Source organism: Melanotaenia boesemani, chromosome 23 (assembly GCF_017639745.1).
Source record: "Melanotaenia boesemani isolate fMelBoe1 chromosome 23, fMelBoe1.pri, whole genome shotgun sequence".
Classification (NCBI taxonomy): domain Eukaryota; kingdom Metazoa; phylum Chordata; class Actinopteri; order Atheriniformes; family Melanotaeniidae; genus Melanotaenia; species Melanotaenia boesemani.
In genome coordinates, this window is record NC_055704.1 from 15623229 (window position 1) to 15646497 (window position 23269).

Here is a 23269-nt window from a genome sequence, read left to right on the forward strand (position 1 = left end):
ATTTACTTCCTTTATTTTCCCCAGTCACTATTTTGAGTAAATGCTGTTGTTGCCAGTGTGTGATTACATGTTGAGCTTTAGACCGCTGTAACCAGAAAGGAAATACTTTATTCAACTATTCTCATAGACCAGGGATCTCAAAGTCCAGTCCTCCAGGGCCAAAGTCCTGCAGGATTTAGATACACTACTTCTCTGCTCCAACACAACTAATTTAAATTAAATGGATTCAGCAGTTTGTTCTATACAATGACTCATCAAACTGTGACAAGTGGGGTGAATATTTTCAAAGGAGATTTCAGAATTTTTTTGTATTTATATCACAAAATTATTATTGTGAATGCTTTACGGAGGAGATAAAAAACTCCTAACCAGGGTTTCCCCATATTTCCTCCATCTAAATAGTTTCTTATCCAGATATTAGCAACCCAAAACCATCTGTCCCTACACATAGCTTCATCATTGGGATGATGTTTTCGTTGTGCTGGCGAAACGCTGCATACAAGTCAAGCTACAAAACATTGTCCCAATAGTGTTAGTGAGACTGTTTTCCCATGAATGCCTGGATATTAAGTTATCTGTAAACTGAGGTTACTTTGTAAGATTTAGTAAAAGTAAGAATAGTGTTTTTTTGTTTTTTAACCTATGATCCCTGCCGCTGTAGGATAGTCATTTTAAGTCTCTTTCATGTCATAGTAACATATGCTGTCTTCTACCACTCCATTGTGTTCTTTGTTTCTCTGTGTACCTGTTCTTTGAAAGAGTAATTTACTGTAGGTTAAAACTACATTTTTTTTCCCCTAATTAAGGTTTGATTAAAAAAAATAAAAAATAAAAAAAAAAATAAAATAAAAAAATAAAAAAAATAAAATAAAAAAAACCCTCCAAATGACATCAGTAATTTGGTTTGTAATCATGATTACAGAATGAGATAATTAAGGGGAGACCACAATAAACAAAGCAAAAAAATTAGGTCCTTTGTCCAGTTTCTGAAGTTTTGAATGAATCAAAATCACACAAAAAAGCCACTTTAAAATCAAACGTGTAGCTTAATTTGCAGTGCACAAAAAAAAAAAAGAAAAGAGAATCGAGTTGGTTTGTAATGGTTTGTGAGGCACCACAGAGAACAGAAAACCACTATGTCTCAATCAGCACGACACGAGGCTACTTGCCCTTCCAAACTTGACTTAATATGTTATGGATCGCAGCTGCTGAGTGTTTCCACTTTGGAGAGTGATGCATTATATATGGAGACACAAAGCAGATGAACGGGGTGCTTGAGGCTTTGTTGCCTTGTGGTGTTTGTGGGAGAGAGATGGTAAGGTCATTTGAGAATCTGGCGTGTTGCTGAAGCACACTTGGAGTATTTGTTGCCGTGTTTGTGGTCGCTCCAGCCACACATGAAGTCTACGAGGGTTTCCTACCCAGACATGTGAATACATGTATGTGTGCTGACATGAGGACGTAGGAGTGGGAAGCTGACTGATGTACAGTGAAAGGGTCAAGGGTGTCTTGGGGAGTTAGAGAATAATTTGACAGCAATGACTTCACTGTGACTGTGCTGAGTCTACACCCTCACATATACTCACACACACTTATGCACGAGTGCACTGCATGCTGATCTTCTTCAACTCAGAGGAATTAAAGAAGTTAAAACTGTACAAATTAAAGTGCAAAGAAATTAGGAACGATCAGTTACTCATTGCAAAAGGGCCACTGCTTTGATTTTTACAACCTATTATGATTAAAGTTGATTGTTTTATGTAAAATACACATTTCAACATACACTTTAAACATTTTACCAGCAACACTATGTTAAATATAAATTAAATCTAAATTGTTGAAAATAGTTTTAATTTTTTTTTTTATGAATCCACAAAAATTTATTGGTATTAGAGTTTTAGCCTTGTATTGTTTTTAATTCCTATTTAATTTGTTTCTACCATGTTTGATTCTTTCATTTCGTACAGTAAACAGAGATATATTCAGATGGTATAAAAAGCACAATACAAATAAAGTCTGATTGATTTTAATGACAAAACAAATCATTTTAGATTTTGTAGAGTGGCCAGTCACGGCAGGGTGGTAGTCATGGCAACCCCTTAGCTCAGCCCCTGCTGTGTAAGTGCAAAAGACTTTGCTATATTTTCCTCAATTCATCCAACACTGTCTGTGCCATGAACATCTTTCTGCTGTTTTGATTTCATACAGGAGGCAACAAGTAGCTGTTTTTAGCTAAAACCTTCAACAGTATGCCTTTTTGCAAACAGCGGTCAGGCTATTTTTGTGAATATGGTGGAGAATAGCCTGATATTTCCCTAGAATAGTTTGTGGTGATCAAAATGGAGCCACATGGACTGTGAGAAAACAACTCCAAATGAGGCCATATACTATCCATCCTGAGAAGAATCCTGAGTCTTTGTCAATATTTGCTAGGAAGCAGAGGAAGCTAGCTAATTACCTGGGTTTCCATTACCTTTTTACAGCCACAATAAAAATATGTTAATAAGAAAAAGTGGTCTGAGTTGTTATATTTCAGTGTCAGATGTTTTTTTTTAGGTTTTCATTTGGGCTTCCTTGAGTTCAGGATGGGATTTCTGTTGTTCTGTATTGCTTTTAGTTATTTTATGTTCAGCACTTTGTTCAGTGGCTGCTGTCTTAAAGTGCTTTATAAATAAAGTTGGCTTGGCTTGGCTGTATGAGAGGTTCAGTTTAATTGTATTTATTTTTCCTTCCTGTTTAATTTTCACAATTGTTCTGTTGTTTTTATTTCCTGCTTCCCTGTCACACCAAGTCCTCTGTTTTTGATGACCACACCAGCTTCTTATTTAGTCATTAGCTCCCTCAGAATAAATAATCAAAAATACTTCCTCCTTTCATCCTGTTTAGGGTCACAGAGGGTTGAATCCATCCCAGCTACCAGTAGCAGAGCATTATATTCAAGTATAATTCCATTTTTAAAGCCTACATCTGTGGATTTGTTTTGTAGTTTTAGGCAACTATGAGATGGTTCAGGAAACTGTTTTAAAATAGACCCCCTCAAAACATAAGCCTGCCCATGTTTGAAATCATCTTTTTAGCTCAGGATTGCGGCTCCTGCTTCTTCCCATTCTACCAATGACACAAAATGTTATGAAAGAAACTCTTATCTGAAACACACTCCTTTGAAATGTTCCATCTCCACACTGTCATTTTATGTCCATTTCACAATTTACCTTGAGTCACATTACACAACTTTCTGTAGAGAAATATTTTATGATGCTCACCAGACAAGGACTTCAATAACGTTTTGAAATTATTATTATTATTATCATTATTATTTATAAAAGGCAAGCCACTATTCTCTCAGCAAAGGGAGCAGAGTGGAAAATGAGAAGGTCTTGGTTGGGATCACTCACTGTAAGGGTGAGAACAGTTATCTGGAATGGCAGGCTTCTTGCTTTAGACATAATGTCACTGACAGTGAGAGCTCTATTACTCTAAGAGAATCTGCTATAGACGCTGCGATATCCTGTTTCACACAAACGTCTCCATAATGAAAAAGGAAGCCAAAAGACCAGAAAGCTGCTGATGCACAGACATGATCCTGAGAGATTATTTCCGTCTTTTTGACTTTTATATCCAATAAGTTATTTTAAATTAAAATAAAGAAAAAAGTTTTGCACAGGGAACAAGACTGCTTGTATAAATCTGAGAGAATAAACACAAAACGGTTTTTATTGTGAGTTCACAATAAAGTTATGTGGAAGTTACATTTGTCAACAGAGAATCTTAAAATTCTTGTCCAAAGCATATTCAAGCCATCACTGTGCTCAACAGCTGAAAAGAGACATGTATTTTTTATAGACTGATATTCATTAAAGCCGTATGTTGTAGTTACAGCATATGGATTTAATACATCTTCCTTTTATGCACCTTTATGTGTAATTTCTTCTGTAAAGTTTTTGTTGATATATGCGATCTCAACTTAACCTCCTCTGTTCTTACATTACTAAAGAAATTTCTATTTTGGAAAGCCCAACCTCTTTCTGCTTTCTGGGCATCCTTTTGTACGTAACTTCCACAATGCTCTGCAGCTGCTTCAACAAAGGTTTACCGGTTATTATTTGGAAGAGTGAGCATATTTATCAAGATTTTACATTTGCAGAGAACTGGTCAGTCAGTCTGCCGGGGCAGCAGAGCCAGAGACTTGACACTCAACAACCTGATCAAGAAGGCTGGTTCTGTGCTGGTGGAGATGATTGTTCAGAAAAGAATGCTGCTGAATAATAATGGAAGTTTCTTTGCATTCTCTACACAACACAGTGAAGAAACAACAGCGTGTGTTCAGTGTGAGGCTTCGTTTAGTCCAATACAAGACAGGAAGTACTGGAGATCATTCCCACCAGCAGCCATTGCCCTCCGGAACAAGGCAATATCTTCATTTAATTAATTATTAATGGTTTTATTTAAAAAAAAAAAAAAAAAAAACCTGAACAAAAAACCTTCTTTGACATTGCAATTTTCTTCTGGGATTAATAAAGTATTTTTCATAACTTTAATTTCATAATATCTGATTGTGTTTGGCCTCAGATCTTTTTTACAAGTTACTCTCAAAGGTTTGTTAATTTAGTACAATGTTACGTTATGAATGTATAGAGAGAATAACTGATAGAAGCATTCAGATAATAATTCAAAAACTTTTTCTTTTTTTAACTGGAAGAGCTAATTGTGCATTGTGCTTGTCATTTACCCTTAACATGTCCTTTCTGTTTCCCATCCAGGTGAAAATTACTAACTTTTACTTTGCATCAGGAAAAAATACAAAGTCCTAAAAGACCTCGTTGTCTCCATCATGGGTTTTAATTTTCTAAATGCCAGAACTCAGTGGTGAAAAAGACTAGTGTAAACTTTCATCTCCCTCCAAAGTGAAAATCAGTGAGGGAAAAGAGAGACGGAGCCTCAGTGAAAGTCTAATGCTAAATTTTTGTAAATACCAAGTGATTTTCGTTCTGTTGCCCAAAAACTGCACACACACACAGCTGGTTCACACTACCGGAGTGGTGCAATCAGCATTTAGGCAATCATCCCAGTTTGATTTTATTAAGTCTCTCTTGAGAGGCGGCCCCACACAGCTCAAGGTAATAAGGATCTGGGAATGATGCAGCACTGGGAAGATGGAGAGCAATCAGCATTATGCTTGTTTTATAGAGAAGTCGAGCTTCAGTTTCCACTCCACAGTCAGACTTCTGGGATCAGTTTGCTTCCTCTAGACAAAGACTTTAAGTCACAAAACTTGAAGTGCGACTCCACACAAAGCAAGTAGTTTCATTTTGTTTCTTTTCTCTTTAACCTCAGGAGACTTAAGAATTACAAACTTGTTGAATCACTGGTTTGGTATGTGGAATTACAAGATGCTCACAGGAGTATGCAGCTTTGTCTTAAAGCGCCTCCTAGTGACTGATCTGTAGCATTGGTTTAAGTCAGACTGAAACATCCCATCTCTGCTTTGAGTCCTACAGAACAGCTAAGAAAACAAAAACATGGCAGATAATGTTTAAAATTTTATTTTCCACCAGAATGCTTGAGTGGAAAGAATGGAATGACCTGTCGTGGGTCCAGACCTCAACCCAAGTGAACACTTGTTGGATCAGTTTGGTTGTGCTGTACGTCCTTGTGACCAACACAATCACACTGCTAGACTATTAATGCATTGTGTTATTTCCTTATTAGTCTGGGATACCACCCAATCCATCTAGCAAATCAAAACAAGGGTGAATATCTACCTACAGGAGAATATTGCAGGGAATTTGTTTAACTGTGTTTTTTATTCCACAGAAGCATGATTCTTACAAGTAAGGTGAATAGTCAAGCAATACAGCACCAACTGGTGTTATTAAAATGGAAAAGTAATCTACCAAACACAAATTTCCTTACTTTTTGTGATATGTTTAAAGGTGTGGCATTAACTAAATCAGGTCAATGACAGAAAATTTTCATGTATCATTAAAATCTGTGTATCTATTGGTATCTAATCACTTTACTAAAATAAATAATTGTTTTTCTCTTAGAATGAACCATAAATTTCTACTTGACATGGGTCCATTGGCAGCTGCCATATTTGTGCCACCAATTTTACTGTGGTGTCTTTGAATCAGAGTAAGTAAGTCTAGTCCTTGAGATCTACTATCCTACAACTTTTAGACGCCATTCATTTGATTCAGGTGTGTTGGAGATGGGACACATACAAAAGTAAAAGGATTGTAGCTCTTGAGGACTGGACTTGGGCATCCCTGTACTTAATAGACAAATAACTGTGTCTTTGTGTGAGTGAGAATGTTCTGAGCTTTAAAACTGAAGTACCAGAGCACTGTTTGGGATAGGTAATGCCTTAAAGCAGTGATCCCCCAACTCCAATCCTTGAAGCCCACTATCCTGCAGGGATTATATGTTTCCCTGCTGCAACACCTGATTCAAATTAAATGGATCTCTGAACAAGGCTGCTAATGAGCCATTAATTTGAGTCACGTACTAAAGCAGAGAAACATCAAAAGTCTGCAAGACAGTGGGCCTTGAGGACCGGAGTTGGGGATCCCTGTCTTAAAGGGGCACCAAAAGACCTGTGGGGCTGTCATCGCCACACCTGAGGCCACCGGATCTACTCGCAGATGAAAACATGTTTATGTCTGGAAGAATTTTGGATACAACATTTTATTCAAAAGTTCTATCAACATGGGAGCAGCATACTTACAGCTGGATGGACAGTGTGGAACAAAATGGCACAAAAAGAATCACTTACAATGACAGAGGCTTAACAATTCTTTTAACAATTCAAGCAAAAATACTGCATTACACTTTTTTTGTTTTGGGGAGGGGGTAAGCAAAAGTTTAGACCAGGGCCGTCAAAAGCACAAATTCTACAGAAATAACTGGCAAAAAACTGGAAAAACTCAGCACTAACAAACTGTTAATCTAGTATAATGCCACTGAAGGGTACCCAAACTTTTGCTTCAGGTGCTTGTTATGAAATTGTAGAAGATTTAGAAAAAAATTCTCAAATATATTTCTTCACAAAGCATCATCTTTAACCACACGTCTGCATGTCACTGCACAAAATTTTGTTTAATATTTGATAAAACATGGTCAGAAAGGAAACTGAAAATGACAGATTGCCCATTAAATTTAGCCTTAAATCCCAAAACAATTTTCCAAATTTCCTAAGAAACACTGGATGGTAACAGCAAAACTTAAGCACATGTGCAGAAAGCTGGAATGATCAGAGGTACATCGCCAAGAACAAAAACATGTTCCTACATAAAAAGCAAACATTTAAATCAACAAGATATTTCTCAGGTATCTCCACTGGAACTTTATGGCTTTTCTTAAAGAAAAAGAAAAAAATCAAAGTAGAAACCAATAACTAAATCATCAAATAGTCCCATTATTTTAAATTCTTATCCATGTGTCCATCACTGTTCTTCACTGGCAAAAATCAAAAGCTTCGTTGATCCCTCAAACACCACGTACAACAGAAATTCCAACATTTACAATATGGCTGTGATTGTTTTTGGTCTCTTTTGTTTAGTATTTTGTTTAATAATTACTTCTTGCACTGCATCAGAGTTTACATGGTTGTGTCCTTTAAAACCATCAACAGTTCAGGCAGAAATGTGTTTGACTAACTTCCAAATAGACTGAAGATTTCAAATCAGTACCAAAGATTTTACAAGGCTGATAACATCACAGTTCTGCCAACTTTAATATTTTTTTAATAGAAGAAATCTATTGATATTATTATGTAACCATGAAGTGACTCACTAAAAAGGCAGAACTGTGTTTGTTGTTTTTGTCACTTTGAGCTAAAGCCTAAATATGAGCTTCATAAATCCCCAATACTCAATATTCAGTTACACTGCAACCTCCATTTGGATCAGACATTGACATGTAACAGATGCTTTGCAGTGATTTCTGAGATTTTACATGTTGGTTCTCTGTAAAGAAATGGAAAATCTCCCATCTTCACCACATGAATCTCTGAGTGGCTGTGCTGTCTGGCCAGTTGAAGGTCTTAGTGATGAAGATGTAAATGGTGGCGGCATTTACAGCTGTGTACAGGAGGAACTCCAACATGAGTCTTGGAAGAGAGGGCAGAGGCATGTGCAGACGGTACATCAGATATGGAACAATGAAGTATCTGAACTCCAGAAGCTTCTGGGGGACGGTGGCGGACAGGAGGCACGCCAGGTAGGCCAAGCTCCAGAAGAGTGAACGCGTCTTGAAGGAGTCCAGAAAATTCCACCCAGCAAAGATGTACGCAGGGATGAGGAGGAAGCGAACTAGCTCGTGCCTCTGGAACAATTTTTTCCATACATAGAAAGGATAGTGGCGGTTATCTGCCAGGAGATACTTGTGGACAAAAGTGAACTTCCACACCAGGAGAAAGGAGGCGGCCATGATGAAAAGGAAGAAAAAGGGTTGTCTTTTCAGGGCCTGCAGGAAACGGAGGACTCTGTGGTAACATAGCGAGATGGGGAGAGAGAAGAAGAGGGAGAAGGAGAAAAAGTAGAAGAGCTGAGGAAAGTTGAGGCAGGGCTCGTGGCTCGTCCTGTCACCGACCACTATCCCATCATTCAGCACCACAAACACGAGGAAACCAGCGCCAACCACTGCGTAAGGCCAGGCCACCAGCAGGACCGCCTTCACATGACTGGGTGAGGTGAGAAACTCCAGGGAAAAAAGCAGCACTTTCTTAGCTCCACTAAAGGACAGCGGGACCTGGGACGGTGAAGACTTCTCATCTCTCTTTTTTGTGTGCTCCACCCTCCATGCTTCATCCATTTTGGAAGCAACAAGAGTGCCTGCGCAGAAGGCCACCCAGATGATGTTGGTCTGGCGGAAGAGCACAGAGCAGACCCCGAGGAGCGCAGAGGCCTTGTGGCATCCATACAGCGTCATGAGGTAGGTGAAAAGGATGAAGAATGTAGATCCAGCATCAGTGTAGTAGAGAAAGTTGAAGAAGTAGAGCACAGGAAAGGTGGACAGAGACAGCGCTGACAGCACCCGACGTGAAGTTGTCCGTGTCTGGAATGTAAGAACAGTGGCATCAGACGACAAGAAAACCAACAAAGCTGCATCATCATCCTCCTCATCTTTTGGTCTTACCTTCTCTCTGAGGTGCAGCCTGCAGATGAGCAAATAGATCAGATAAAGGTTGCCGCAGTTGAAGAGCAGGTTGATGAAGCGCAGCATGGCTGTAGAGCACACCACATGTCCTGTCAGGTCAGCGAGCCACACCACTGGCTTGATGACACCCACAGAGACAAGGTAAAGGCCCGGGAGAGTCGTGATCATTGGGTCCCACTGCACAAATTACAACAACATTAAAGAAACATTTAACACATGAAATGGGTTTACTGCCTGTTTGAAAACAGACAAAGATCATCAAGAGTAATGAATTCCTTTCTACAGAGACTAATTTGTAACGATAATCCAGCTGAATATAAAAGTTCAGCAAGTTTTAGTCAGTGATAAGGGAAACCAGAAATGGGTTACATGCTGGTCAAATAAACATAACTGTAGCATCATATGTTGTAGGTTGTTGTATTTGGTAGCTGATGAGATGAAACAAGTTGCAGGAATGAGATATTTACCTGTGTGGAAATATTTAGAAATGTTACAGCCAAAGGAGTAAAAATTTCTTATGTAAAATGTTTATCTTAATAATAGCTTTAAACAAAGATAGGGATAAATGGGGTCTTGAATAACTTGAACTATTATGCAATTATTAAATTAAATTAAACTTTTACTGATATACTGCACTACACCACAAGACTTAAAATTAATCAGCAGGTGTCACCACTGAGCACTTAAAGCCTGAGAAATTAACCCTTTTTAAGCACATTTGGTTGTTACTCTTCATTTGCTCCCAGAAGCTTCATCTGTTCATGAATACCCCTGCATCTTTACGATCTTTTTTGCCGATTTAAAGCAGCTGTTTTCACAAGGACAGAGGTATCAGATAAACCTTGTAGGCCTTTACACTGATCAAGAATCCACCAATACCTTTAAATAAAGTGTTTATAAGTTTGTTTTAAATACATATTTAAAAATCAATGTATAATATATAATAACTTAATCCAATGCATATTGATAAACTGGCTCGCTATTTTTAAAGGGGGGTTGTCTTTTAACATAGTCACATGTAATTTTCACAGGATTGTAAAGGAATTAAAGGAGAAAAAAGCCATTAGTCTATAAGCTCTACTTTACTATAAACTTATTTATTTTTGTTGAAGCTAAGCTGTGTATAAAGTACAGCATGCATAGGCTCACAGCTCCTAATGTCACTGTATATATCCGATATGGAGATTAAAAACATTACATGCTGCCATGTCATTTTAGTTAAGCCCCGCAGTTGGCTAACCTTAATCCGCCTAACAATGATGGAATCACTTTGATGGCAACAATGACTGCGAGAAACCGAGCTTACCTCGTTGAATTTACCATCGCAGTATTTCTGAGCTTGCGGAATGTGAAAAATCTCATCCATGTACGGCTCCCTTTGCTCCCGTGTGATTCTGGAAAACAGCAGGCACGATATCAAGAAGTTGGTGCTGCAGAGAGCAGTGAAAATATAGCCCTCAAATTTATCCATGTTTGGCGAGAAAACTCGGCGTAAATGTAAAATCGATACACAGTTAACTGTTATACTGTTATATATAACGCATATCGTTTAGACTTGCTGATAAAAACCCAGCAAACGAAATCTATTCTGTGTTACTAAAGAAAGAGTTTTGATTTTTGACTGCTAAAGGTCCGCTTCGTAAACATGCTCGGCGGCAAAACGCCGATTTGACCATTAGTTCCTATGTTGTGCTTAACACTCAGTTGCGTTGATTTAGTTTAATTAATTATCACAAAATTCGTGAGATTTATTGTGGAATTTAAAGCACTACATGTTAATTTCTTATACTGTGTCCTCTGGGAGGAACGTCTCTTCTCATGCGGTGTCACAGTGTAACAGTTCCCCCAGTGCGTGCGCCTTTCCCAAGTATAGCAGAGTTGTCCAAAAAAAATTGCTCCACTTGGTGGAACAATTGTCAGCATGCACCTTACACAAGAGCTACAGCTTTTTCCCGATTACAGGGTGACTCAAATGCTTTTCAAAGATGTAAGAAATGCGGCAGAGTTGAGACAATATGCGGTGGAGGGAAAAATAAATGGCGCTTTGATCAACCCAACAATGGTGAGCCTAATTTTTCTTGGTTTTTGCTAAATTATTCTAAAATTTAAAGCACACGAGTTAACATAGTGAACATATTTACTAGCGAAGGATCTTTGTAGTTGGTGTGCCAAAAGCTAATACACACTATAATGTGCCTTACATTCAAGATGTACAGTAAAACACCGTTTTTATTTACAGGTGGTGAGTTCTTTTCAAGCAATGGTAGCTGCCAACAAAGCTGTCCACTTAGAAACACTTGGAAAAATGAAAACAAGAAGCTTAAACTCAGAGATAATCTTCAACCTGTCACCTACTAATAATGTAAGTAATGGCAAAAAAAAAAAAAAAAAAGGTCTAACTTAAACCTTAGTGTGGTCAAAAATTACCCAAAGCATTTTCTAGGAACTTTTAATTCTTATCAACTCTGACTGTCGGTATACATTCACTGTCCCACTTACACATCTGATGTCAGTAGTCTCACCACCCAGGAGATAATTTTTCCACTGCAACATACCTGCAACATATCTTCATTTATTAACTTATTTTCCACAACGATTCAGTGATGGAGTATAATGTGTTAGCTAACAAGAAAGTAGGCACTAGTTAGCAAACTACAAAGTAATGTTAGTACTTTAATGTTAGCTATTGTAGTAAGGTAGCAAGCATTACTGCATTTGTTGTGTAGAGAGCGAGGCTCTAACTGTATTTATAACTTCCTTGTGATAAAAGCTGACCCGTTAGGTAGCTTGTTATGAGATTATTGATTATTCATTGATGTGTGCGGGTGCACGCTCATGTGCATGTATGTCTGTGCATTTACTTACATATTGATTTATAGCTTGTGTGCCATTCAAACATTGTCATTTTTATGTTTTCTCATGTCAAGTACCATGGCTGCTAGGAGTCATTGCCTCAGGATCTGACATCTCCAATGTAGAGAACCCAGACTATTGTCTACCTAGAGATGTCATGCTGCCTGGGAATCAACCTCCCCCGAGTGAAAAATATCAGTCAGACACAGAGGAGTCCCCTGATGAGGAAATTGATATCTTGTCCAACAGAATGAGCCGCAAGGTCTCTTACTGGACAGTTACCTTCCAGCCAGGCTAAAACGCAATATTCTGAGAAGTCAATCAGGCCCTGCACCTGGGTTTAGCACCGTCTTCCCAATAGATGTATGGAAGCTGTTTATCACTGATAATCACTGACATGCACAAACATGGAGGGTCAAAGAGTAGCAAAAGACAGAGGAAAAGAATGGAAAAATGTAAGCTAAGATGAGCTCATGGCCTTCATTGGATTGGTCAGTCTTGCAAGAAGTGAGAAAAACAAGGACCAATCTTAAGTCTTTGGGAGTGCTCTAAATAACCCAATGTACAAAGCCACTATGTTAATTAGAAGATTTGAAGATATTTACTATTTCTTGCGCTTTGATGACGAGAGGACCAGAGCCTCCCGACTGCAGTACCTGTGCGTGCAGTGGTCACAGCCATAAGCAAGTAGTTTGTGACAAATGCACACAATGAGAACAGAGAAGATGTTTGTGTGTGTGTACGAACATTTTAAAACATGAAATCACTCTTTTGTTGACCTAAATATAATGAAAATCATCATCTTTAATCAAAATGAAAGAAATTTCTTAAATTTAGTGCAAAAACACATTGAATCTAACTGGGGTAATTTTTTGACATGTTTCAACTCCTGCAGATTTCAGAGGCCTTTAAAAGATTTGGGATTTCAGATGGCGATAACTCTGTCCTAGTGGTTGTGGTACACAACAAAGACGAGCTGCAGTTTCTATCAGACGTCACAGCCAGGGTAGATGGACGGCAGGTTCCAGTGGAAGAAGTTTCCTCGTTGTCAGACGTTGCGAAGATCAAAAAGGTTTCATGTCTCTGTTTTAGTAGTTTTTACTCATTATAATACTAATATGAGCATATCCATGTATTTTCTCCATCTCCATGTAAATTTTACAGCATGCACTAGTACACCACCCTGTCGCTCTGCAGGATATATAGACTCTTCCTCTGTGTTCAGTAAACAAGTATTACAGATACAGCTTTCATATTATAGAAGTGATTAAATGTCATTTCTTAGAAACCTGTATACAACCCTCTTTCCATAACAGCTGACACAATAAAATGTAAATACAAACATAATGCACAGATTTGCAATTAAAAGGCATAAAACTGTTTATTAGAAAAGCCGAGGCAACACTGGTAAAAATGTGTGCCTGTTTGCTTTTTTAAAAGCATGTTTCCATTTCTATATTTGTTGTTGTCCCTCTACCACTTCTGATTAAATTTGGTGTTTTAACGGCCTGTGAATAAAATCCAGGGGTTGATTATTTACACTTTCACCGTTCATTTCAGGAGTAGCTAATAGCTAATATTCTTTTTTCTGTCTCTGTTACAGCTGTACAAAGTCACTCCTCAGGAGGAGAAATGTGGGAGTCTGCTAGATGCAGTTGTATGCAGAATGGCCATCAAGGATATCTTGTAGCTCCTGCAGTGCATATTTATTGCTCAAATTGAAAATATATTGTATTTTTGTCACATACGAATGGGTCGTGCTTCATGTAAACTGATTCAGTCTATTTAAATTTATCAAGTATCTGTGAGAACATGTGTTCATTCCTACCTACTGGATCTTTTCCAGTGAAATGGGTACAAAAAAGGTTTTAGAGTCAGTTAGGAAGTTTCCAGCCCAGAGTTTAGCATTATACTGCAGCTTTTTATCTTCCTCGCTGCTTCAAATTTAGTCTGTGGCATTTGTTTTGAAGCTGGCTTGAGCCTTTCTGACAGCAGGGGACAGTGATATAAACCAGGTCTGGTGTTGAATAATGGATCCAAAGTGCTGTGGGCCACATATCAGCGAAATCTCTTGAGGATTAAAAAATAAATAAATGAAAAATCTCCTGTCCATAGTATTGACATGAAAGCCTTAAACTTCAGTCACACTGTCAGCATAAGAAGAAAAGAATAATTAATAGTCCAGTCATCTGTCAACTTGTCTTCTTTTTATCACAAGTTTCACTTTTAGATTTAAAAATATAAAATTAAAAAATTTCACATCTGTAGACTGGATGTTTACCATCGGTAAACAGCAGTTAATTGTCAGCTTTTCGTTTTCATACTTGGAACTGTATCCAGGAGGTTATGAAGCCCCATGTCCTACACTGGTAATTCTGTCACGTAAACCTAAATTCCAGAAAAGTTGGAAATTTTCTCAAATAAAAAAAAAACTTAATCTGTCTTTTGTTCATTCATTGTTAATCCAACAGATAGAAGACGGAAGAAATAATTTTTTTGTCTTTACTGACTAGCTTTATTAAGAAAATTTAAAATTGGTTCCTGCATTACATGCTTAAAAGTCTTGGGCACATAAAAGATTTTACAATCAGCAGATTCATCTGCAACACGTGATTATGTTCGTTTGCCAGGCTGGACTGCATAAGAAACTGTCATTTCACCATGATCAATACAGCCCCCTAGGCTTAGAAGTACCTCGGCCATTGTCCTGCAGGTTTAAGATGCCACCTAATTCAAATTAAATGGATCCAACAGCTTATTGTCAAGTTGTTCCCAAATGATTCATTAAGCTGAAGCAAAGAAATGTGTGAAACCTGCAGTTGCCTTCAAGGACCGCAGTTTGAGATCCCTGCCATTTCACAAAGTTAAGAAAGACCATCTCAGCTGTTTTCTACCTCTGTCATGGTATTGGGATGCACTAGTGTCCATAGCATTGGGGACTTTTTACATGTATAAGATTCTACCTAAAATTAAGACAAACTATCATCAAGGCACCTTCTTCAACTGGGTGATAAAGTACTTGTTTTAGAAGAGCCATGCTAAAGTTTTTAGTCTGGAAAGTTGGCGAGCTCGTCTTTTCCAATGTTTCCTCCGCTGAGGATGCACACAATGTTCTTCTCCTCCATGTCAGGTATCTTGTTATTATCAATGGCAGCAAAGGCAGCAGAGCCTGATGGCTCCACCACAAGTCCAGCTCTATAGAGGGTGGACACCGCTGTCTTTATTTCCTCATCACTCACCAGGATGATCCCCTCCACATAGCGCTGACACAGCTCATACGGCAGCCTGCCTGAGATGAAAAGGAAAGAAGTCACTAAGTTCAAACTGGTGGTAGTAGGAGAAAATGTATATCAAAACCTGAAATGAGGAGAGCAAACTGGCAGAGACAAACCTGCAAAAGGAGGTGCTAGACCAGAGGCGATACTCTTGGTGTCCATCCCAACTGGCTTCTTCTCAGTAAAGCTTTTGTACATTGTGCAGGCTGAGTTTAAACACAAAAAAACTCAATGAATTAAAACTGAGCTGGTTTTGCAGATGGCTCTTAAAAAGACATTTCTCAGTTTTTACCTCCTTCTGGTTCCACGCCATAGATTCTGGTTTTATCGCAACCTGACAGTTTGATTGCAGCAGCTACTCCGGCCAGCAGCCCGCCTCCACCACAGCACACCACCACCACGTCAGGCTCCGGCAGCACCTCCAGCACCTCCATGCCCAGGCTGCATACACACCATTGATGGTTCATAAGATGATCTTCAGCATATGTGTGGAAAACTGTCACCTGGCATCACAAAGCGTACCTGGCATGTCCAGCTATTAGATCCAGATCATCATAGGAGTGCAGGAAGGTCATGTTGTCATCCTGCACGCATCGGTTCACTACGTTCATCAGACAGGATGTAGGAACTCGTTCCACCTCTACTCCAAAACTCTGAGGATAAGAATTGCATCACTTTATTTTACTCAAACAAATTAAGATGAAATCAGTGAAGTACACATCATTTATTCCATTTTCTGTATATCTTGTGGCTTGTCTTTTTTCCAGTCAGGCAGCATTATGGTCTCTGACCTGTATGAGGATGGACTTGGACTCTGGGGCAGTTTCCGGCATAACCACCTTTCCCTGTGACCCATAATGTTTTGATGCATATGCAAAAGATTTCCCATAGTTCCCTGCAGACATAGTGACAAAGCGTCCTCCCTTTGGTCTCCTGGCAAACTGATTGGCCACCCCCCTTATCTTAAAAGACCCTGTCAATCATAAACATATCAACCAATCAGTGAAAGAGAATGTGAGAAACAAGGAGAACTGAATCAAAGTGATTTCCACCAACCGGTTCTCTGCAGGTTTTCCAGTTTGATCTGGATGTTGCAGCTGACACTCAGAGGCAAAGTGGTCTGGGACCAAGGAATCATGGGAGTGTTGATGACACCCAGAGGGCTGCGACTCACTGTCTCTCGGGCTTCTCTTAACATGTCCAGGGTGACGGAGTCTGCGGATGTCTCATCCATCTGAGTCAGTATCACAAAAATGGACAGTGCACTTAAAAAGTTCCCTAACACTGATATAGTTATCTAAACCGTAATGACACCTTTGCCTTAGTGTTTTTTACAGGTTAAATAAAGCTTGAAAGAAAGGAAAATAGAGTAAGATGGCAAAGAAAAAAAAAGAACAAGTTTTTACTCACTGCAGGTTATCCACTCCTCAAAAATAGTGAATGACAGCAACAAGATATAAAATGGAAATATTGTCCTTTTGAATTAGTTGAAACATAAACTAATGTTTTTAAACATTCTGGACATATTATATAGACATAGCAGAGGAAGAAGAGGGTATGGAGACCATACTGGTCTGCCTGCAGTCCTGACAAGTCCCCCAAGAGAAAATTTTAAAAGGAAACATGTGACTAGGTTTTTGTGGAAGAGCACACCTTAAGATGAATTTGAAAGAATTGAAACACTTCATCTCTTTGTATTTTAAATACTAGAATATCTATTAAATGTTTTAGAAGAATTGGAATAATTGTGAAGTTACAAAAGCTTAACTAATGTGCTGTAGTTTTGAAATGCAAAAATGAAACACAAAAGTCTACACTGTAATAAAAACTTGGCATATTAATCCATTGAAAACCACTAAAAGATTATTTAAAAAAACTGGAGAGCTACTGTAAGCACATAAAAGACATACTCTAAGTTAAATAGACTTCTCAAATTTTTGATGGACTTGATAGATCCTGGAACTTTGTAATCGTAAAGAAACAGACCGTATAACTTAATCTCTTTTGTTATATTCTGTAACCCGCATTGTTTGTAATTTCGTAATTGAGACCGCTGTAATGTTTTTATTACATGAAAATACCATTATCTTAAATATAAAAACAAAACAAGAAAAACAACAACAACAAATGTCATTACTTGAAACAGCATTAATGTATTTAATAAATTAAAAATTATAGTACATTGGAAGATGTGAATACTTCAGTAGATCTTTGTTCCGCTGTAGAAATTAGAGTAATCCACAAACAAAACTTTTGGAAAAGCTGAACGTTAAATTAAAAAGCTAATTTGGAAAGAAAATCCTTAATTCAACCATAACCACGTCCAGGGTATTCAGTCTATTTTACACTGACCTTATTTTTATTCTGCAAGCGAGAGATCCGCGATTTCTCATAAGTGTTACAATATTTGCGGCTCCCTTCTGTTCAATCGTTCCTTCTTATAATGTGTTTCATATCGGACGTTTTTTGCACGCGGACCGTGAGCATGGCGGCTCCTGCGATTGGCAGGATAGTATTGTTGGCTAAAATGTCTTAGTTACGCAAGCAGTTCATATATTGACAGAAAATACTTAACTTGGAAACAGGATGGGGTTGATAAGACACGTTGTGTGCGCCATGTCCGGCGGAGTTGACAGCTCTGTGGCGGCTTTGTTATTGAAGAGAAGAGGTGAGAAAACCTGTCTTGACACACACCTGAGGTGGTTTGTCGGCAAAAAAATGTTTAACTACGCAGTTGGAAAAAAAAGTTCAGTAGCCAGAAACGTAGCTGCTTATTTTTATGAGCTGTACCGCCCAGCACACGTCCAGCTGTTGTTCCTAATGTACATGTTGAGGTCACATGTTGTTTTGTCCTCTGCTGTGTGAAGGCTACAGTGTGACTGGGGTTTTCATGAAGAACTGGGACTCTCTAGATGAGATGGGGGTCTGTTCTACCGAGAAGGACTGTGAAGACGCATATAGAGTGTGTCAGATCCTGGACATCCCTTTTCACCAAGTGTCATATGTCAAAGAGTTCTGGCATGAGGTTTTTAGGTATTATGTCTGCCATTTTTAAATAATCATTGCATATATTGTTACTGCTGTTTATTATTATAAAAAGTCTAATTTTTCTTCATCCAATTGCAGTAATCTGTTGAAGGAGTACGAGAAGGGCAGGACACCAAATCCTGATATTTTATGCAACAAACACATAAAATTCAACCATTTCCATAAATATGCCATCAGCACTCTAGGTATGTAGTAATATTTATGATTATAAAGTCAATAGATTTGCTTTCTATTTCTAACATTTGCTCATGCAAGACACCACAAAGTTAATAGGCTTAAGAGTTTGCGATGTTTGGCTGCTTTGCTTCCAGATACCATGCAATACTATACCATTTTTTTTATTTATAGCACTTTTAAAATAAAGTGCTGCACAACAGATACAATGCAGGACAAATTATGTCCTCTTTCAGAAAATTTTACTGTAACTTGTTAGAGAGGATTTTATCTGCTTTGGATGGCTGTCAGCACATATATTAGTCTGACGAATCAGGGAGGAATTCTGTCAGGAGAAACCAAGCTGGTAGCTGCTCAAAAAGGGAATAATAAGAGTGGATTTTTATCTTCTATGAGCTCATTCCTGACAGGTTGATAAGGAAACAGAAAGGAAAAAAATCAATATCTCAAAATTAGGAGATAATTATGCCAAAATTCTGACTTATAATCTCAGAATAATGAGATTTTAACATTACAAATAGGCATGATTTCTTTGCTTTATTGAATGTAAAGCTGAGGAATTTATGGTTGTGAATGGAAGTTTCACTCACTGTAAGAATTAAAAGAAGAAAAAGTCATGAGTAAGTATTTGATTAATGTTTGTTCTTTTCTTGTTTTAGGTGCTGATGCCATGGCAACAGGGCATTACGGCAGGACTTCACAGGAGGACGAGGAGGTTTTTCAGCAGTCATACAAGGCTCCACCGACCACTCTGTTTAGAGACCGTTTCGAGAACAGAAATCGTAAATGTTTGAGTCTCAGCCTCTTTTTTTATTTTTTAATTGCTTGCATTAAGTCCAGCTCATGTCATAATTAATTTCTGTGCTCCTAATCTGCCCCCATCCACCTCCTCAGCTGTGAGGTTGTACAGAGGAGCCGATCTCATCAAAGACCAGACATTCTTCCTGAGTCAGATCTCACAAGATGCCTTGAAACAAACTCTGTTCCCACTTGCTGGACTCACCAAAGAGTTTGTGAAAAAGATTGCTGCTGAGGCAGGGTTGCAGCATGTAGTGAATAAAAAAGAGGTGTGCAGAAAACACTCATGAGGACAAATACTGATGTCTCTAATGTGTAGAATGTGTGACTAAGCATTGGCGTTTCTTTCAGAGCATGGGCATCTGCTTTGTTGGAGAGAGAAACTTTGAAAAATTCATTTTAGAGGTGACAAAGAAGGTTTTTCTTTGTTTTCTTTCTTTCTCTTCAGCTTTAGAGCTGAATCTGCCCATCTGTTTGTGATTAGCTAACATGATGGTAAACCTCAACTGATATTTCCTTTTTTTTTTAGTATCTGGAACCTAAACCAGGAAACTTTGTTTCCATTGAGGATGGGACTGTCAAGGGAACACACAAAGGTATGGATATGCAATGGAGATCTAGCTTTAATATCCTGTGTATCTTTGTGACATGTCACAGTGGATATGGTGCGTCCCTTTTGTGTCTTCTGTCCATCCAGGTTGGTTCACTCTGACATTGGGCCAGAGGGCGAGGATTGGAGGACAGAGAGATGCCTGGTTTGTTGTGGACAAAGACATTGTTACTGGAGACGTAATTGTGGTAGGAAAATATTTCTTATAAGTAAGCGTAAATGATCCTCCTTGACTACTTTCTTGTCTTTAAGTTTGTTGCCTCCTGATGGACTTTACTGTAAAATAGAAAATATGTGATAATTTTGAGTGAGCGGTACATTTATCTTTTTTTTTCTCTGTAGAAAATTCCAGGTAACATCAAGCAAAACATTTAATTAGATTATTTTTTGAAGACATATTCACTTATGTGAAATTAAAAATACGAAATTCATCTGTCTCAGGCTCCAGCTACCAATCATCCCTCTCTTTTCCGTGACACTCTGCGAACTGACCGCTTCCACTGGATAACAGTTGAGCCACCTCTTGAGTTAGCCAGGACCCAGATGTTGGAGTGTCATTTCCGCTTCATCCATCAGATGCCGCTCGGTAAGTTCTGTGTTTACCAGGTGATAATAAAGTGAGTAACCCTCACACCAAACATGAACTTCTGCTGTGTGCTTTGTAGTTCCCTGCACAGTAACTCTGAACATGGACGGTTCTGTGTGGATTTCGCTCTCTCAGCCCGTTAGAGCTCTGACACCGGGACAGGTAACAGCTAACACATCTGTGGTATTAAATGAAACATAACTTTTCAATAGTCCTCTGAAAGACTATAATTTTTTTTTTTATCACTGCTTCAGTTTGCAGTGCTTTACAAAGACGATGAGTGTCTGGGCAGCGGGAAGATCATCCAGCTGGGTCCCAGTGAATACACTCTCCAGAAGGGCAGAGAGCAGTTTGTGGCAGCTGTGCAGCATAAAGAGGAGCTGAACCCTGAACCTGCCAGCTGAAATGAGCTCATGGTCCAGTCGAGATGGAAATGCCCTCTGTTCGGTACATTTGGTAGAAGATCCTGACCAGGAAAAATGCTATTACTAAGAGTGGATATTATTTATAAATGCTTAGTCTTGACAGTGTTTATAGCCGAAGGACAAATGAGGTGACAACCTAAAGACAAGTTAGCTGCTTGGTGCTCAGATAAACCATGTGTGTCAAAGCCAAAGTGTTCAGGAGAAGAGACTTAATGGTGATAAGAGGGTTTACTAGCATCTTTATGTTGTCAAAAACACTGTTTTAACTATCTAACATTACAGGACCGATCTGCACCGGCCTTGTTCTGAATGTGAACAGTTGCATTCAGTGGAGTGTTATTAAGGAGATGGTTAGACCACTCTTATTTTAATCGACTGTTTTACTTTTGGATGGAGACTTCAGTGCAAATAAAACAGTTACTCTGACATTGGAGAACTGTAGGAAAACGGCTGTTATATAATCATTCATTTATAGCTGTGAAATCTAGTTTAACGTAAGACTTTGCAGAGCGAGTCCTCAAGAATAATGGAGAAAAGAAATTAAGCACACACACACAACCACTCTTACTTAGAGAGGAAAAAAAGGACCAAAACTACACTTTTTTTCTATCAGCTGAAAACCTGATAGAAAAAAAGTGTAGTTTTGGTCCTTTTCATATAGACTACCTCTACAGTGTTGATGCAGCCTGCAGTCTGTGTGCCTCTTTAAGCATGCTGTTTAATCTGAGGCTTCTGGCAGAGCTCTGCTTTATTGCAGCAGTAGGACACCTGTAACTTGTCTGGAGAGGAGCATGGCTACATGTAGGTAATGGAATGGACTCATCTATGATTAGGCATATTTGTTTACCGGCTGGGCGGTGGTGTGGTGGTTAGCACTGCAACCTTACAGCAAGAAGGTCACTGGTTAAAGCTTCAGCTAGGGAGGGGTTCAGACAGTGGCCTTTCTGTGTTGGGTTTGCATGAGTTCTCTCCGGGGAACTCCGGGTTCCTCCACCCGTCCAAAGGCATCAAAGTTGATTAGTCACTATAAAATCTCCCTAGGACTGAGTGTGCATGGTTGTCTGTCTGTGTTGGCAGGGTGTACCTTGCCTCTAGTCTGCTAGTTGCTGTGATAGGCTCCAGCTTCTCCACCACCCTGAATTGTGTAGAAAATGAGTGATATTTATTTACCTGTAGAATTTTTTCTTTCATTTCTTAAGCTGGTCAAGCATCCACAATTTTATCTGTCTTCCCTTTGTCTTTTTCTCACCAGCTGCAAACTTCAGGGCTCATAGAAAATCATTTTAGATTTCAAACCAGGTGAGATCAGTTTAGGATTTTATGAAGATCATTAATAAAACAAGGCAGTTTTTTTTCTGATATTACAACTGAAAACACACACAGTTAAAAGATGACAGTCACTTAATTCCCTAAGGCCACATGTCTAAAGTCTGGTAGTGTAACAATCTGTGGTTGTAAACTGAGTTTTTCTGTGACACAAGGGTAAGTGCAACCCATTAATTTTAAAATATAAGCTGTAATCATGTAGATTTTATTTAAGTGTCTAACCATAAACGGCATTTTTCAACACTTAGGCATGTCTTACCGTGTACATAAATTCTGACTTGAACCATTTACAGAAACAAGTGCAGTCAAATTGTAAAGAAGAGTGAGAAATAAAAAAAAAAAACACATTCAGTCATATTTTTATACCATTGTACATCCACTGTTGGCTAAAATTACACAGATTAGAAATGAGGAATCAACGAAAAAGAGCCTGAAAATCAGAAAAAGTGCCTTTTAGTGAACTATCCTAATTTTCCTAAACTATAAACTGTCCATAACTGAAACATGAACAACAAATAAATAAACTCAATGACTGGTGCGGTGCCTTGTTCTTCATTTCCTTGTGTTCATCAGTTTTCCCATTCAGTGTGATTTTATTGTAAGATTAAAAATTCCACTACAAACCAAAACTGCTGTGCAGTTACTGTTTTACAGTGATCAAACCACAAGAGGGCGCTGTTACACAAAATTCACCTGAAAGGTGACCCTGTTGTTATGCAGCAGAAACCTATTGTACATACTAATGACTTCAAATGAGATTCACGCTACAACCGAGTTACACAAGTCTAAATGAAGCATATTTTACTACAACACGGAGTATCTTTTTTGGTAGTTTTAGAAACTTTGGTAAGTGGTTCGCCAGCTTCAAACTTTTTGAGAAAAGGAAAAATAACAGAAAACACTTAACACACAATTTCTCCATGCACGAAAAATAAGTAAAATTCCTTTTAGGCAGTGATATCTAGTGCAAATAAAAGCTTACAAAACAGTATTTAAATGGCAGAATTTCTTAGCT

At 38.5% G+C, this 23269-nt stretch overlaps 4 protein-coding genes across 6 annotated transcripts; 2 read left to right on the forward strand and 2 right to left on the reverse strand.

Annotated features, from left to right (window-relative positions):
- Positions 1–6671: 6671 nt before the first annotated feature.
- alg10 (ALG10 alpha-1,2-mannosyltransferase) lies at positions 6672–10854 on the reverse strand. Its single transcript, XM_041977798.1, has 3 exons — positions 10466–10854; positions 9139–9336; positions 6672–9057 (listed from the first exon to the last, which is right to left on the reverse strand). Exons 1-3 carry the CDS (start codon positions 10628–10630, stop codon positions 7996–7998), a joined length of 1425 nt encoding a protein of 474 aa, XP_041833732.1. The 5' UTR covers positions 10631–10854; the 3' UTR covers positions 6672–7995.
- Positions 10855–10977: 123 nt separating this feature from the next.
- On the forward strand, positions 10978–13813 carry tprkb (Tp53rk binding protein). Its single transcript, XM_041977799.1, has 4 exons — positions 10978–11221; positions 11399–11521; positions 12908–13084; positions 13616–13813. The coding sequence occupies exons 1-4, from the start codon at positions 11081–11083 to the stop codon at positions 13700–13702; spliced, it is 528 nt and encodes a 175-aa protein (XP_041833733.1). The 5' UTR covers positions 10978–11080; the 3' UTR covers positions 13703–13813.
- A 716-nt stretch (positions 13814–14529) lies between these two features.
- Positions 14530–17709, reverse strand: srr (serine racemase). 3 transcript variants are annotated; one of them, XM_041977845.1, is made up of 7 exons: positions 17640–17707; positions 16344–16521; positions 16079–16260; positions 15810–15940; positions 15580–15728; positions 15404–15493; positions 14530–15301 (listed from the first exon to the last, which is right to left on the reverse strand). In XM_041977845.1, the coding sequence occupies exons 2-7, from the start codon at positions 16519–16521 to the stop codon at positions 15060–15062; spliced, it is 972 nt and encodes a 323-aa protein (XP_041833779.1). In that variant the 5' UTR covers positions 17640–17707; the 3' UTR covers positions 14530–15059. The 3 variants fall into 3 exon arrangements, with proteins under 3 accessions (XP_041833779.1, XP_041833780.1, XP_041833781.1); XM_041977846.1 differs by having other exon boundaries at positions 17469–17667; XM_041977847.1 differs by having other exon boundaries at positions 15118–15297; positions 17640–17709.
- Positions 17710–17764: 55 nt separating this feature from the next.
- Positions 17765–21503, forward strand: trmu (tRNA 5-methylaminomethyl-2-thiouridylate methyltransferase). The gene is made up of 11 exons (XM_041977844.1): positions 17765–17955; positions 18155–18320; positions 18414–18520; positions 19169–19291; positions 19404–19576; positions 19659–19712; positions 19837–19903; positions 20005–20105; positions 20359–20503; positions 20583–20665; positions 20758–21503. The coding sequence occupies exons 1-11, from the start codon at positions 17874–17876 to the stop codon at positions 20905–20907; spliced, it is 1251 nt and encodes a 416-aa protein (XP_041833778.1). The 5' UTR covers positions 17765–17873; the 3' UTR covers positions 20908–21503.
- The last annotated feature ends 1766 nt before the right edge of the window (positions 21504–23269 follow it).

What these genes read in the sequence shown, in the direction of transcription:
- alg10 (XM_041977798.1), bottom strand. Translation starts at nt 10,630, where the DNA reads ATGGATAAATTTGAGGGCTATATTTTCACTGCTCTCTGCAGCACCAAC. An exon ending in GCGATGGTAAATTCAACGAG is followed by an intron (nt 9,337 to 10,465) that starts GTAAGCTCGGTT and finishes TAATTTGTGCAG; the next exon opens with TGGGACCCAATGATCACGAC. An exon ending in GGCTGCACCTCAGAGAGAAG is followed by an intron (nt 9,058 to 9,138) that starts GTAAGACCAAAA and finishes CTTACATTCCAG; the next exon opens with ACACGGACAACTTCACGTCG.
- tprkb (XM_041977799.1), top strand. Translation starts at nt 11,081, where the DNA reads ATGCACCTTACACAAGAGCTACAGCTTTTTCCCGATTACAGGGTGACT. An exon ending in CTTTGATCAACCCAACAATG is followed by an intron (nt 11,222 to 11,398) that starts GTGAGCCTAATT and finishes TTTTATTTACAG; the next exon opens with GTGGTGAGTTCTTTTCAAGC. An exon ending in ACCTGTCACCTACTAATAAT is followed by an intron (nt 11,522 to 12,907) that starts GTAAGTAATGGC and finishes CAACTCCTGCAG; the next exon opens with ATTTCAGAGGCCTTTAAAAG.
- srr (XM_041977845.1), bottom strand. Translation starts at nt 16,521, where the DNA reads ATGGATGAGACATCCGCAGACTCCGTCACCCTGGACATGTTAAGAGAA. An exon ending in GGAAAACCTGCAGAGAACCG is followed by an intron (nt 16,261 to 16,343) that starts GTTGGTGGAAAT and finishes TATGATTGACAG; the next exon opens with GGTCTTTTAAGATAAGGGGG. An exon ending in CTAATAGCTGGACATGCCAG is followed by an intron (nt 15,729 to 15,809) that starts GTACGCTTTGTG and finishes GTGTGTATGCAG; the next exon opens with CCTGGGCATGGAGGTGCTGG.
- trmu (XM_041977844.1), top strand. Translation starts at nt 17,874, where the DNA reads ATGGGGTTGATAAGACACGTTGTGTGCGCCATGTCCGGCGGAGTTGAC. An exon ending in TTCTGGCATGAGGTTTTTAG is followed by an intron (nt 18,321 to 18,413) that starts GTATTATGTCTG and finishes ATCCAATTGCAG; the next exon opens with TAATCTGTTGAAGGAGTACG. An exon ending in TTACTGGAGACGTAATTGTG is followed by an intron (nt 20,106 to 20,358) that starts GTAGGAAAATAT and finishes CATCTGTCTCAG; the next exon opens with GCTCCAGCTACCAATCATCC.